Source organism: Artemia franciscana, unplaced genomic scaffold (assembly GCF_032884065.1).
Source record: "Artemia franciscana unplaced genomic scaffold, ASM3288406v1 PGA_scaffold_58, whole genome shotgun sequence".
In the NCBI taxonomy this organism is placed as follows: domain Eukaryota; kingdom Metazoa; phylum Arthropoda; class Branchiopoda; order Anostraca; family Artemiidae; genus Artemia; species Artemia franciscana.
This window is the reverse complement of record NW_027062698.1, coordinates 925,284-941,883: the sequence shown is the minus strand read 5'-3', so window position 1 is coordinate 941,883 and position 16,600 is coordinate 925,284. Positions and strand designations below refer to the sequence as shown.

General features: G+C 34.4%; 1 protein-coding gene across 1 annotated transcript in view; it reads right to left on the bottom strand.

Moving 5' to 3' along the window:
- Positions 1 to 7,263: 7,263 nt before the first annotated feature.
- Positions 7,264 to 16,600, bottom strand: part of LOC136042040 (uncharacterized) — a 73,683-nt gene continuing 64,346 nt past the window's right edge. Inside the window, exons 9-11 of the mRNA XM_065726899.1 lie at positions 12,419 to 12,539; positions 10,438 to 10,670; positions 7,264 to 7,539 (exon numbers count right to left, since the gene is read on the bottom strand). Coding sequence (XP_065582971.1) covers positions 7,333 to 7,539; positions 10,438 to 10,670; positions 12,419 to 12,539 — 561 coding nt within the window. The 3' untranslated portion in view covers positions 7,264 to 7,332. The remainder of the gene's footprint in view (positions 7,540 to 10,437; positions 10,671 to 12,418; positions 12,540 to 16,600) is intronic.

The following is a 16,600-nucleotide window of genomic DNA, read 5'->3' as shown; positions in this document are numbered from 1 at the left end:
AACCCTTGACTAAAGGAAAAGCAAGGACAAAACTAACTGGCTACTAAACATAGTCTCAGAATACAGCTCTGGTGAATCAAAACCCTTTATATTACACAGCATAAATTTTAAATTAAGGAGAGAAAAATGTATTTCAGGTTTTCTTCCTATTGGCTCTTACGTGGAATTTTTTTTTTTTTTGAGGCTCTCAAGATACAGTAAAAATAATCTGAGCTGTCAAATTTTATTGTTCTAAAGAAGGGAGTTAAATTCAAAGAAAAAAAAATATTAGATATATATCTTCAGATATGCACGATGCACGTTAGGGGTACGTCTGATGCACGTGTTGCATGCACTAAACCTAGCGTGTTCTCCTCTTTCCTCAAAATTCCATCCCGAACCGAATAAAGTACATAATATAAAGGATCAATATTTAATCCTTTAGATACTCTAAAATGTCTAGATTTTACAACCTTAAAGAAGGTAGGTTTCAAATTTGTTAAAAAATAATAAATTTTTTTTCGATTTACCAGAGCTGAATAAATGTTCAAGGTGATCCAATTTCAAGTTTACAACATAAGTCTAAGGAAGAAACGACCTTTGGATAAATCTTGCTCAAGTCACTTTTCTGATATAAACAATGTTGTCGCTGGAAACAAGCTTTTTTGAATAAAGATAAACATTTTCACGCAAAAATCCCTTCTAACTGGCTTTTTTTTATTAAAAAAAAAAAGTTTACAGTGAGCTGGGAAATCTCATTTTCAGTAGATTTTGGCTAAACGGAAGTTGAATTTTTAAAAGTTTAGTGTTAAATCTGTGACTATTTTAGTTTTGTTTCAGCTAACGAAGATAATTTCAAGGAATCTGGCAAATTTTTCGAAATGAATATTCCTTTTTATGGACTCTTTCCTTGGTGAAAAAACAATACTTGAACCTAATGGCAAAACTCCTTTCATTATTTTTACTTAAAATATTCGGGTTTTATCTGTTAGTGAAAGAAACCGCGTGGATTTATAAGATTTATTCGTTTGTTCTATTTTGTTTCTATTGTCCCTGTTTTTTTTATTGGGCCAAAAACTTTTATGTCTATTACGTTACCGATGCTTTAAGTTTGTTAAGGTATATCGTTTCAACTATATTTATTGCAATATCTGTAATTTCTGCTTTGTTTGTAATCCGAAGAAGCAATGATGCTTGGGGTAGAATTTTTGGTAATAGCATTAAAATTAAGGTATACGATATAGTTGGTAATCTGATTTTTACAATATTCTCATCAATCAGCGTATACTTAATTTATTCAGAGAACCATTCTCTTTCACACATGATACTTAATACTGCTGTATCATTTTTCATACATTTATACTACTTAGTGTTACATATATATGTTATAATTTGTAAAAGGCTTACTGACAAAACAAAAAACCAAATTTGGTTGCTTCAGAGGTCGCAGATAGTTTTAAAGAAAGCGGTTTATTGTCATAGACAAATTGTCGCAGAGGTGAATTTATTCGTAAAAATCAATGAATTTTTTATATTCCTTCAAGTAGCAAACACAACCCTGCATTTTATATTTTTTGTGCGCAACGTTAAAAAGTTGCAGTTTGATGGGGCCGGTGACATGGATTTTCGGCGAATTGTCTTAATTCTAAACTCCTTTGCCATGCCTGCATTCATGTTATGGATAATGGCAAGCAGTTCGGAATGCTTGGGTGACATATTAGCTGAACATGAAAGATTAATTTTAGATAGTTGCTCCACCATTGCAGACCTAACATCATGTATAGCTCTTACTAAAAAGTGCTCCTATTTCAATATTTGTGGACTTTTCTCCTTGAACAGAAAATTATTACTGAATATTTTTGTAACTGTCATATCTTATAGTATTATTCTCTATCAGCTGGAAACACCTTTGCAGTCCTGCTAAAGTTTGGATAAGTCATAATTTGAAATTGATTCTTGGTGTGTATACACCCCCGACTGTCAAATGATTTCATGAAAACTATTTGATTAATTAGATGGTAAATCATTGCAGGGAGAATTTCCTCATATTCTTTTTGCTAGAGACCGCTTGTTGCCAAAATCTCCACAGTGTTCAGTACAAATTGACAGAAGCCCGATAAAACCCAAATTGGTGCCTCGGCACCCTGGCTGGGCCTCGGCACCCTGGCTGGGCCTATTAGTTTCTGAAGTCAGGGTAGTAGCTTGCTAATTTCGATCGCCAAGAAAGTTGAAGCTTTCTAAAATTGGGGATGCTGTTTGCTAATTCATATTGTCAGGAAAATCAATATAGTAATTTGGACGACATAGTAGCGTATGCAAAGGTTACCGATGGGATCATTACTTTTAAAAAACGCTTTGCTTGGAAAGCATTAGTCAAAAATGTAGATGGCAGAAAAGACGGGACAAACATTTTTGACTCGCGTTTGAGTAACAATTCATTCACAAACACTAACGGCTGACTCACAACTACGTCCCCTATATTTTGAAAACTATCTATTTTTGATGATCTTGAAAAATACCGTTCTTGTTTCTTATAGGTATAGGTTACTTTTTATGTTATTCGCTGTTCCCGGGGCAGATAAATGCACCTAGGCCTATCTAAGTCTTGTCTCCTCTGTAATAAACGCACCTGAGGTCTGAGGCTAAGAGTTCGGTCTATTATGACTGCACATATTAAAACATAGCTTCCTAACTTAACATGCATGTGCAATTCATTCATCTGATCCCTCTTTGTAATAAAATAAAAAAAAAAGTTTTTTCAACTGAAAGGCTGTCCTGTTCAATAAATTTAATAAATTAAAATCAAGTAGTTGTGGGCATCAAACCATGGCAAATTATAGAAAAAGCCAAGACAGATAGTCCAATGGAGTGATAGAGGCAAATCACGCATAAGCCCTTATTAAGATTGTATAAAAATGATATCAGTTCATTTGTTGATAGATAAGTCTGTCTGTCATCAGTCCTAGCGTCATTCCTAGGGCAAAACTTAGGTAGATATTCATAGAATTAATAGATGAAAGTATTGGATTGATGCGTGACGGACAATTTCCGCAATGACTGTATGCAAAATCCGGCACTGAATTTGCTAATGGAACAAAGATTGCAATTTTACAGATGAAAGTAATCTTACTAAGAATGTCACAACATAAATAATAGTCACCAGGCAAGGATTTACCCTCTTTTTCGGGGGGAGGGGGACAAAAAAACCTTAAAAACGCTTAAAAAATTTGTTTATTGTATTTTATTATACTTTATACGTGTCGGACAAAATTTCAGAGAAGTCCGTCAAACGGGTAATCCCCCCCCATGGATATGACCTTCCCATCGGGTCATTTTGTTTCTTAACAACTACAGCCAAGGAGAAAAAAACTGTCATGATTTGACCGGCAAGTCCTAACAGAAAAAAATTTGTAATTTTACAGAAATAAGTAATTTTACAAAGTTAATCCAACGCAAAAATTACCACCATTTCAATTTGCTGGCTAATGACTTAAACCGCAGAAAAATATATACTGTCCTGTTTGATCTTCCCTTTGAAAACAGCTTAGCATATGGTTTTCACTACCTCAAACGGATTAAAATTTCAGATACAAACAAAGGACAATTGTAAAATAAAATATTTTTCAGCTTGTTTTTTTAGATTGCTTTTTGAAATTTCCCCCATATTTGCTGTATACAAATTGCTGGCATTAAGTTTAAATGACGTGACAAAAAAAATACAGTATTTAAAATAACCGGGCAATGAAACAAATTATATTAGATAGTCGGAGACAACTCCAAAATTATCAAACTGTTAAAGTATTATTTATATTAATAGTTTGTAATTATACTAACATAATCATTATTTTTAATAGCCAAGCATTATGAAAAATGCCTTAAAAATTCAAGTTGACTGTAAGATATACGAAAATACAGAACTTTTAAAAGAGCTTATTATTCTAAATAAACGGCCCCTTATACTTCGGGAATCATTCTTAAAAAATTGGAACAATAGCTTTTTTTGGAACTTTAGCGTAAAGAGCGAGGCATTGGGGAGGGGGCAAGCAACTTCATGTACGTAATAGTTTTTTTTCGCTTTAAGTTTTAATTTGGCTTTATACTTTAAGTTGAAAAAAACTTGATTTATTTTTTTATGTTTGTGAATATTTTCCTTTTTTAGAGAAGACCATGAATGTTTGGGGCTTGGTCACAAGAAGTATATAATATCTTTTTGTGATATCTATTTTTTATTTTATTATGGTTGACATATATTATGATACATTTTGAGATATTTTCACTTATTTTTATGTGTTTAGAGCACTACCAAGGAATAAAGAGTGTTATTACATCCAGACTTTGACTATTTCTATTACCTCTAATTTAGGGATGGAACCAGATACTAGGGTTTATATGAGTGCTATTATTGATGATAAAAATAAAGATTGCCATCTTGTAGTGTTAAGTTTAATTTAAAGGAGAAATTAAGGAAGGGAGACTACCTTCAGGGATGTTATCGCGTTGGTAGACTCCAGGATGAGAATTTGAAAGGACCTTGCCAGGAAGAGTTGAGTCCTTCTAAACTTTAGATAGTCCTTCTTCATGGACCTCCAAGACGAGTCCTTCAAAAGAGATTTAGTCTCTATTTTCAGGCAATAAAATAAATGTTAATGAGTTTGAAATGCTACATTGCATTAGGTAATCAATGCCAACACAAAAGACTAGAAATTCAATGCATGTGACAGAGCCGTTCCTAGGATTGGGGGTGCCTGGGGAAAAATAAATAGAGCTCCCCTCCTCTCCCCTCTCGACTAAAATATAATCAAAAATAAGCCGAATAAAAGAATAAATTCTATATAAGTGGGCAATCGTCTAGTCACCTCCAGCTGTGGCATCCGGGGCAAGCTTACCCGGTTGCCCCTCACCCTAGGAATGACTTTGCATTTCAACTTTTTAGAGCTCTTAAAATTCACAGATAAGCATTGTCCAAATATTAAGAATGCAGATTGTATTACAGTATTCTCTATGGGTACTGACTGTGTTACTTACAGTCTTAACATTTGCTTGACTAGAGTGCATGAATGTTTGACCAAATGAATGTTTAATTGAATTCAATTAATTCTAAAACTATTCATTAATTCTATTATAAGTCCATATGATCTCTTTTATTTAACCTTTATTTTTGACAGCTGTTTTTCTTTGACTAATTTTCTAAGTTTACAAGACCTTAAATATTCCATAGTTTTTTTATTATTTTTTATTGAAATCGGTCTTATGCAACTGGCCTTGAAGTTTCCCTTTAGAGTTTGCAAATATTTTTTTACCTTTTTGCATTATTTCCCCAGCAATAAATTAATTAGGTTCCCAATGCTGTATTTTACGTTAACCTGAGGCATCTAGAATTTACATGTTGCAACAACACACAAAGTATATTTACTTTGTTTTATTATTATATTAATCCAGGAAAAAATTAATTCGCCAAAATAATTGAAAAGGCCATGCCATTCTGATCCGATTTCCACCTTCTGAAATATTTCTTTTTCTTTTTTTTTATTTGATGCTTTTATGTTTTTGGTCTTAGATAATCTGTAGTCACGTTCTCAACCAAAGAAAATAATATTATGAATATTTGTTGGGTAGAAATTTTAAAAAGATTTGTAAGAAACGGCTAACTAATGAACAGGATAATCATTTCTTGAGCATTTCTCATGTCATTGACAAGTCTTAGCTTTATCATTACGGTAATCCACATGCCAGAGGAAATACATTCCCTCAGAAGTGATGGCAGAGAGGGGGAGGGGGAGATGACCTTAAGAATTTTTTTTAATCTTGTTATTCAGACTGTATAAACGTCCTAATTAAATTTTGGATAATATTAGAATTTCCAACAAAACTGTAAAGCCTACAAACCCTCAATTAAGATTCTTTGACTATGGAAATTCTAAATGTAAGCGTTGTCACAACCTTTCTATTCAACAAATGGTACCAATAAATTAATTATTTGCAAATATAATTTCTATTTTGACAAGGGGCATTTTCGCGGGGTTTTTCAAGAACTTTTATTTGTTTTTGCAATAAACTTTTTCAAATAAAGTGAACCGAATTAAGAGCCACCATTCCTGAATCATTATGATTTTTTCTTTTTGATTTTTCTTTTTGATTTTGACGCAAATTTAACATCAAAGTAGATGTGCTCCATGTAAACTGCTCTAAAAAACAACTTTTCTAGAACCAGATGAGAATAAAGACAATCCCTAGAAACTTTCTAGCATACATGCTCGAAAAACGCTGAACGTCAGTTCAAAGGAATTATTTAAATAATTTGGCCGGCTTGGGTGGTCCTCTGTGGTGCTACCCGTTACGATTCACAAACATGTACTCACAATTCACTATGGGTGACTTTTTACAGGTACGACTTTTTCCAGAAAATTATTCCCTATTATTTTAGTCATTATCGTTGCTCCCATTGGTTGGAGAATTCCGAGGCAAGCAGGAGAAGCCTTTTCAGCATTTGATGATTCGTTCGATGCTTTTTTATTATCCTGTTTTTTCAGCTATTTTTAATTGGTGGATAGCCATTTCTTTTGTTGCTGTTAGATGAAAGCACAACTTCGTTTTCCCCTTCTTTTCTTTTTCTACTCTTAGCTTTATTTTTGTATAGGGATATGGTGAAATACTGCAATTTTTAGCTGTCCCCTATAAATGGCTACAGCTTCATAGGAGATATGACTTTCCGTACTTCTTTGTCTCTGTTTCCCTATTAAGCGCAGTTTACAGGAATTTCAAAATTTCTGGTGCAGCAGCACAGCCTGCCAGTTGTCAGTAGAAGCATTCCTGGAAACTGTTCAATCAGACATACAGTTAGAAATTCTTATTGGAGGAAAATTCCTTAAAATAGAGAAATAATTTAATCAAGTATTTCTGAAAAAATTTGCTATTAATTGTGAGGAAAAACATGAAAAGTATCACAACAAAATTGATTAATTTTGATTATTTTATAGATATAAATGCGTCAATTTTTGATAAGAAAACAAGTCTAGCATTTGCAGGGATTCAATAATGATGGTAACATACCTCAATATTCTGCTTAAACACTGTCCATAGGCCACCCATTGAAATGCCTGCTCTTGAGACTCATTTCTTTAATCGAGTGTAACAGGGGTGAATTTGGGAAAAAACGTACGTTGTCTGTGGAGGTATTTCTGCCGTCCAGTTCCAAATCTTGTTGAAACCATGTACCCAAAACTCTATTTAGTCTATTTCCGTTTGAAACAAAAAATGAGTCGTAAAAAAATCAATTAAAAACAATTTATAAACAAATTATTTAATATAGCCAAATCACAATTCACTACAAAACAATATGGTAGAAAAGAGGCATTAATCTATTTTATCGGAAAGGAAAGGGTGTGTTAGGGCATGACTGATTGATATCCTCTTCGCAGGGTCCAAAACAAGCATTTTATCTAAAAGGTCCTTCAATTGTTGTACTTTCCTTTGCTGGTCACCAGGAACTTCATGTGAGCCTTGGAGCTCAGCCAAAAGGTCTCTGGTCGGGTTAATGGTGGTCAATGTAACTACTTTCTCCTGGAAGATTATTTACAGTTACTAAAAATACATCTAATTTTCCAAATTTTGTCAAAACTAAAGAAGCAAGCTCAAAGTGCTGGGGAGGGCCATATTTTGGAATGATTTAAGCAACACTTTGATAAATCGTAAGGTTTATTTCTAATTCTTGGGAAAATGATGAATTGCGTGTAGGTTCTGAAGGAGACAAAAAAATATTGATTAAGTCATAATGCATGACAGCATTCAAAATATAATACCTAAAGATAATACTCCAAGGGATGAATAAAAAAATTAGTCCAAAACGAACTTATGCTACGAAAATCCACAATGAAAGTATGATTTTCAACTTTCAAAGAAAGAACCTGATTGAAAACAAGAGCCACGAGCTCATATAGCACTTGTGACGAGGTCGAAAGAGCCAACAGCCTTCAGCCCCCCAGACGGTCGAATCGGGGAAAACGACTGTTATCAAGTCAACTTGTGCAGGTCCAAGATCTTAAGAACTACTTCTTTCCAAACCAGACTTCAGGGAAGATGAAGACGCCCTATAGCCCTTGTTCTTTGCGCTGAAGTTACGCACTTCGGTCTCAAGATCTTAAGAACTACGGCTAAAAAACACGGGCGATTAAACTGTGAGAACAGGTATTATTTAAAAACTACAAAACTTCGGCAAAAAGAGGGAGACGTTAAGAAAGGAGCCGTATCCCTTACGTAATAAATAATTCTTGTTCACTTTAAGTTTTAATATCACTATCTAATCTCATTAAAAAAAAAACATTATTTACTCACTATATAGCCTAAAGCCATAAATTTTGACGTATATGGTTTAGTTAAAACATCATTTCCAGGGATTTTTTTTATTACTATTAACAAACGTTACTCTTTACTTACACTTCCTAGACACGAACTGTTTGATTAATAAACACAAATAAAAAATCCTAGTTTAAATTTCTATAAAATAAGCTTTCTAGAAATAAAATTCCTCGAAAATTCAGTCATTTTACCCAGAATACAGAATTAGTCAATCAATTAACAGCAATTGGAGATAAACTTCTACCTCTATTTCTCATTTGAAAAAATTATTTACTAATTATTTTGATCGTATCTTAAATCAATCGTCATTTCTTAATAAACTATTAAAAATCATGTCGTCATTGTCCATTTTTTTTCTTTAACTTTTACTTCGCGGTATAATCGAATATATTGAAGATGTTTATTTTAAATAGCAAAACTAGTTTTTTTAGAAACCAAAAGATAACTTAAAATCGAAGAAGGACAAGCTTTATAAACCAAAACTGAATAAAAATAAATTCCTTTGGACAAAAAAATTTTTACAACATAATGTAAATATATCATCTATTTGACTCATAAAATTTCAACAAAATTACAGACATCATCTACCATTCGACTGTTTTCAAGCTTAGTGATTGCTTGTTTTCGAAAAAAAATTTCGTAGCTCAAAGAATATTTAAAAAATTTCAAATATTAAAATATTTCATTAAAAAATATTAAATATTAAAAATATGAAATATTAATATCATATTAAAAATGGGAATATTAAAAAAATTCATAACTCAAAGAATATTTGAATTAGCTTCCTTGCTAAGCAAGGAATATTTATGAGATTCAACACCTGGTGAGCGCTGATAACGCCCTGTTCCTTGCGATTGAAATTTTAAATACTAACCCATAAATGTACAACTCTATATACAACACCTACCCTCTATATACAATACCACGTTGACTTCCAGCTGTTTTTCCTTTTCTAAATATTTCTTTTAACCAGCTTCAAAAAAGTATGGGCATACATTTCCTGGGGATTATTACTATCTGTAATATCTATCTATATGTCGCCACCTGATGCGTCATAATAGTTAGTGATGTATTGAAACTTTTGAGCTAGGGCTTTTAAATGGCATAGTGAATAAAATGGCTGAATACCATGGAATCGCTTTGCAATATTTGTTAGATTTTGTTCAAGTCACTACTCGCTGATCAGACAACAAGCTGATCAGCTAAGACGGAATCTTAAGAAGGACTGATTTATTTTTGGGAAGGTTAGTGCAATTTTGGGCCAGGGATATATTGCGACCTATCTGTTTTTGCAACTTTTCAAATAATTCATTAGAAAAATTTTACACATATTAACTGCTATCTGGTGAGTTCTAATTGCTCTTCTTCTGCATTTGCTTCATCATACTTTTCTTAAGAAGCAGAGCCTTTAGCTCTTTTGAAATTTCATTAATTCAAATAAATAATTTGTTATATGTTTATATGTTATATTGTTATATAACATTTATATATACATATATATATTATATTTATATACATTTATATGTTATATTTTATACATGTTATATTATTATATGTTTGTTATTTGTTATATATTTGTTATAATTCGTTTAATTCAAATAATTCAAAAAAATTCAAATAAATTTGAGCATTTTTTTTTTCATATTAGCCAGGTTTCTGCAAACTAACTAAGCCCTAGGTATAATATAGTCAATGAAAAATTCTTTAAAAAAAAAAAAAAAATCATAATGTAAAGAATATTTGAATTAGCTTTCTTGCACAGCAAGCTAACACTTTTAATAATAGCTTGACATCGTCATCATATGGAGGGGGAGGGGTTGTAGAGATGCGAAAACATCTCATATTATAAACGTTTCACTTTCAGAAATGTTATTCTGACATGAGATGGACTTAGAAGAGGTACTCAGACCAAGGCTGTATCCAGGGGGGTGAGGGGCAGGGAGCTTTGACCCCCCCCCCTCCACGAAAAGTTACTTCGAATCGTAAAAAAAAAAAAAAATGCATAGAAACACATTTTTTATGCGTTTTTTAATTCCCCCCTCCAAATACATACAATTACATTCCCGAACATTCTTCACCAACAAATTAGGACTTAAAACTCACCCTTTCAGTTATTTTATCAATATCCCTGTAAAGAAAGTTGTAGTTAGCATCAAAATGGGCATCTTTGAACTGGGCTTTTCTCAGAAGTTTGTTAGGAAATTTTCCTTTCACGTCAATGATGAATTTCAACATCTGGTTGTTAGTTGATCCAGCAAATAAAATTCTCCCAGTATACAATTCGTAGATGGTGCAAGCGGCTGACCATAAATCAATTCCAAAATCATAGGATAAACCTGTAAATCAGAATTAGACATTAGTGTCAAATGAGTAAAGCAGAACACGATTCTTGTCATCGAAGAAATTTGGCGTAAATAAATGGAGTTGACACTAGATGGCAGGGCCTCCATTTTCTATTAAACCGTAGAGTTCCCGCTTTCAATGACAAAAAATGACATTTGGTGACGTGCTCGAAGTCTTCAAGGATTTTGCATTATCCAGGGTCAAACGAATTAGCTCAATGTAGGTTAATTAACTCAGCAAAAAATCAATTTCTGTTTGCTGCCCCAAGCTAGGTTTAGACATATTGCCATGAATTTCGAGTGCAAAGGGAAGATATTATGAGCTATCTCGAGATAAGGTAGAGTATTCAGTTGCAAAATTATTTGTTAATTTATTACATAATTTATTTTAATTCATTAATTTAATTTTTATTTGAATTTATTTTTAACTTATTAAATAATAAATTAGATTATTTACAATTTCCAAGATATTTTATTTTACAGACATGGGCATAGAAGTAAAAGTCTACTGGCAATCTTCCACTTAGTCTAGTGCAGTAATTAGTTGCCACTTTCCTTGGTAGGGGAGGAGGGGGGTACTTTAAGCCATTGCTGGTAATGCATCGGAAGACAGAATTAGTACAACAACCAGCTGAAGAAATTTTTTCTAAATGCCTGTGTAGTAAGAACCAAATTCGATTTCAAGCACTCTTTAGAAGAAACTTTTTAGAAGATTAGCAGACACGGGCATAGAAGTAAAAGTCTACTGGCAATCTTCCACTTAGTCTAGTGTAGTAATTAGTTGCCACTTTCCTTGGTATGGGAGGGGGGTGGCAGTGACGATCGGCAGTCCAGGCATATGACGTTCGAATCCCAAGGTAAGTTTATGTTGTCCTTCTTCCAAGGAAGTTCGGTGATGCTGATTCAGACCATCTTGCTCCAAAGTAAAGAAAAATCCAAGAATTACAAATACAAAGGTGGCCACATATGGTATAGACAAAAATGGCCACATGTCTGAATCCCTTGAGTGGAAGGAAGAAGCCCTCTTATATGACCGGACAAGGTGGCAAAAGAATTTAGGATTAACACGGCTCGTCTTGATTATCTGAAGGGGGATAAATGTAGGAAGCTACAACCGAAAAGTAGCCTTATTTGGTGACATTTGCATCTAGAGCTGTCTCTCTGAGTGAGTTATTCCAGAAAGCACATTTCCTTAGAGCCAAAGTTAAGCCTACACATAAAACGAGCTCATTAAAGGGAGTAAAAGACCAGCGGGATTCCAAACAACCTTGATTTGCCTGTGGCCATAAAAAAATGAAAAAAGTGAACGCGCTGACGAGGATTTTATTTCTTTTTAAGTTTATAAACTAATAATTTCTAATTACTACTGCTAAAAGTGTATTACTGCCACATGTGTCTACCACCTAGCACCACCTGATTAGATTACTTTTTAGTGGAAAGAGTAGCATTTCATTAAAGAAATGCCTATTAGGCACTTAAGGAAGATTTCATTTTTGAGGATAGAAATAATGAGGAAGTAGTGCTCCCCCCCCCCCCCGATAACAAGAATAAGAAATTATACCAAATTTTCAAAACATTTGGAGGGAATCACCAGAATCTGGACACCTTAAGGGAAAAGAGGAAAGGCGAAGGGCTACAAAAAAAGGAAAACAAAATAAAGCCAATGACACTTCACCACTTCCTTTGCCCAGACAAAGATGGAGAACATAAAATAAGAACCCTTACAAATAGCAATCACTTACCAAGAATGATTTCAGGGGCTCTGTAAAAACGGCTCACCAAATAGGGAGTGATCTCATTTTCATTTGCCAAAGACGCAGAACCGAAATCACACAATTTTAGAAGAACCTTGGATTCATTTACCTGCGAAAGGAATACCTTATTGAGATTTCTTGCTTTCTCACTATATGTATCTATATATTTATATACCAATACACAGTTTTGATATGTACATGCACAGCCTGTATAATAAGAAGTTCATTCCAAAGAGTTTGTTTAACTTGTAAGAGAGAAAAATGGCATTAATGTCGACTAAAAAAAAATAGCAATGACATATAGCTTACGGCATTTTTATGTATTTTTACAAGATTAATAACTGTGCTTTCTTCTAAAAATCTGATCAGACACTTATTAATAAAACTTACTTTGCCAACTAGAGTAAAAAAAAAAAGAACTTCATGCTTTTCACTATATGTAATAATATGTTTAGTTACGTTCATATGTTATCGTGAATAATTGACATCTGGTAAAAGTTAAAGTAAGGTTAGCTTAGATTATGTTAATTTAGTTTAGATTTAGTTACAAATGTTAGAGGTGGGTTAGAACCTAAGCTAACCTAGCACAACCTAGCCTTACCTAACCCAACCTAATCCAACCAAACATAACCGGTCATCATCAAACCTTACATTAAATTGAATAAGTTGACTGGCAAAACAGACTAAATACAGCGAAAAAAAAAAAAGGTATTTTGGATATTCACCGATGAATGTCGACATTCGCTAGTTTGCGGACATTCACGCTAACAATCATATGACTGTTCAACGAAAAGTTTAGCCAAAAGAGTATCTGTAACTTACTAGACTGGAAACTGCCATTAGTGTTGACATTGCCAACGCCATCAAGCGTATGGGGTTTCTTGGTATTTTCACAAGGTTCATAATGATGTTTTTCTCAAACTGGAGTCAGACGCTTATTAATAAAGCTTTTTTGTGAATTATATGGATTTTGTCTCACTATTACATCAAGAAAATTTGAAGATAAACTTTAAACCTAAATAATGTTGGAAATTTTTTAACGACTCTAGTGCCACTTTTCATTCTTACAAGTTACCCACATTCTTTGGTCCAAACTTTGTTTAGTCTTCAAACAATTTCTAAAATTTCGACAAAAAAATGTCTAAAAATCTTTAGATTTTATAATTTCCAAATTTTTGTAAGTAAAAAGTTAACTTTGAAGGGACCAGATGTCAATTCTAACGTGTAAGAGCTGGCAGTTAGTTATAAAATGAAAACTTGAAAACATGATTTTAAGAGAAAATCTGGCCAAGAAGATCCATTAAGCCGACAGATACAAGGTTAAACAAAGAAGAAATGAGGTGAATAAATTTCTTTTTAAAGGACAATTTCAAAAGTGACCTTATGACAAAATGAAAGAAGTAATTATGATAAGTCTAGGGTGGTTAATATCCGCATTTTTCCGCTTTTCGGTTAGAGGAAGGATTTGATAACATTTATACACCATTTGTTTTAGACCAGGGCACTTTGTATCGAACGAATTGTCGTCGAAACTTCAAAAAGAGCTCATTCAATCAGAAATTGCGAGGGCTAGTGCCCTTTTTAATAGTCAAAGTGATTGGAGGGCAACCAGCCCCCTTTCTATGCCCATCATTTTCGTAAACACGTCCAGTCAAAATTTTAATCAAGGTAGGAAATTATACCTCTGGGAATGACAACCCCTCCTCAAACCTCAGGGCAAGGGTTGTAAGTTATGCCCTGGGTGCATGTAAGGTTTTTTTTTTTTTTTAGAAAAAGAGTGGTTTTAAAAACTTTAAAAGGGCTCATTCAATTGGTAATCAGAAGCTCTAGAGCCCTTTTTAGGAGTCAAAGCGATCAGAAGGCAGATACCCCCCTCTCACACACACAACTCGTATTTTCCAAAAATACATCAGATTGAAATTGTGAGATAGCTATTTTGTTCAAAGTAGTTGAAAGGTCCAGCAATTATGTCTTTGACGATGGCATTCCCCCTCACAAAAGCCCCGGGTAAAGGGATGTAAGCTATACCGTGGGGGCATATAAGGTTTTTATAAAAAGCGTTGTTGTAAAAACTTCAAAAACGGATCATTCGATTCGCAAGTGAGAGGACTATTGCCTTTTTAGTATTCAAAAGTGATCAAATCGCAAATGCCCCGCACCAAGCCCATCATTTCCCCAAATACTTCCGTCAAAATTTTGATAGCCATTTTGTTTGACGTAGTTGACAGGTCCAGAAATTATGTCTTTGAGTATGACAACCCCGACAACCCCTAGGGAAGGATTGTAAGTTATGCCCTGGGGGCATATAAGTTTGTTTTTTTTACAGAAAGCGTGGTCATATAAACTTCGGAGGGGGCTCATTGGATTGGAAACCAGAAGCTCTAGTGCCCTTTTAAAGAGTCAAAGAGATTGGAGGGCAGGTGCCCCCCCCGCCCCAACGCACACAGACATAGGTCGTATTTTCCCATATTGCATGTACTAGAAATTTTGAGATAAGACATTTAGTTTAAAATAGTCCAAATATCATATAACAAGGGTTTCATGGTTTAAGCAAAGCCCCAGAGCATGGAAGCAAGAGTTGTAAGTTATACCCCGGGGGCATTTAAGGTTTTATTAAAGAGATGGTTGTGTAAACTTTAGAGAAAGCTCATTTTATAGAAAACTGGAAGTTCTAATTCCCTTTTAGAGTCCAAAGTGATGGAAGGTAGAGATTCTGACTACGCCTCTTTTCACCAAACGAATCTAATTAAAATTGTGAGATAGCGATTTTGCTCAAAATAGTCCATGGAACATATAACAATGCCTCTAGGGATGACACAACCTCCAGTGCTTTGGAGATAGGGCTGTAAGTCATGATCTGGGGGCATATAAAGTTTTTATGGAAGAGATGGTCGTATAAACTTCAGATGGAGCTCATCTGATTTGAAATTGGAAGTTATAGTGCCCTTTATAAGTGTCAAAAGTAATTTGAGAGCAACCGGCCGCCCCCCCCCTCCGCCAAGCTCATCATTTCCCCAAAGACATCCAATCAAAATTTGAAGATAGCAATTTTGCTTATTCTAGTTGAAGGATCTGGAAATTATGTTTTTGATGAAGACACCCCCGCCCCCACAGCTCTTAGGGCAAGGGTCGTAAGTTATGTCCTGGGGACATATAAGGTTTTTATAGGAAGTGTGGTCGTATATACTTCAGAGGGGACTCATTAATTTGGTAATCAGAATTTTCAGTGCCCTTTTGAAGAGCCAAAGTAATCAGAGCGCAGTCAGCCTCCCTCCAAATATCGTGTTTTCCCGAAATATATCCAATAGAATTTTTGTAACACTCATTTTACTCAAAATAGCCCAAATATCGTATAACAAGGCTTTTGGGGTCGATACAAACCACCAGAGCCTGGGGCCGAGGGTTGTAAGGTATGCCGCGGGGCATTTAAGGTTTTTATTGAAGGGATAGTTGTTTAACTAAGAAGAGGCTCATTTGGTTGAAAATTAGAAGTTCTAGTTCTCTTTTAAGAGACAAAAGTGATGGAGGGCAGCTAGCCTCCTCTGACAACCCCTCTTTTCACCAAACGTATCTGATTGAAATTATGAGATAGCGATTTAGTTCAAAATAGTCCAAAGAACATATAACAATGCCTTTAGGGTTGATACAACCCCCCAGCGCCCTAGGGAATAGAGTTGTAAGTTATGCCAAGAGGACATATAAGGCTTTTATGGAACGGGCGGTCGTATAAACTTCAGATGGCTCATTAGATCCGAAAATGGAAGTTATAGTGCCTTTTTAAAGACTCAGCCCCTTTCCACGCTTATCATTTCCACTAACACCTCCAATCAAAATCTGGAGATAACAATTTTGTTCATCGTAATTGAAGGGTCCGGAAATTATGTCTGTGAAGAAAACAGCCACCCCCCTTACAGCTCTCAGGGCAAGGGTTATAAGTTACACCCTGGGGACATATAAGGTTCTTATAGAAAGGGTGGTCGTGTATGCTTTGAAGGGGACTCATTAGATTGGTAATAAGTGGTACTAGTGCCCTTTTAAAGAGCCGAACTGATCAGGGCACCGCTACCCCCCCCCCCCCCGAACACACTTCGAGTTTCACCGAGATGCAGTCAATAGAAATTTTGAGACAGTTCTTTTATTCAAAATAGTCCAAAGACCATATAACAAGGC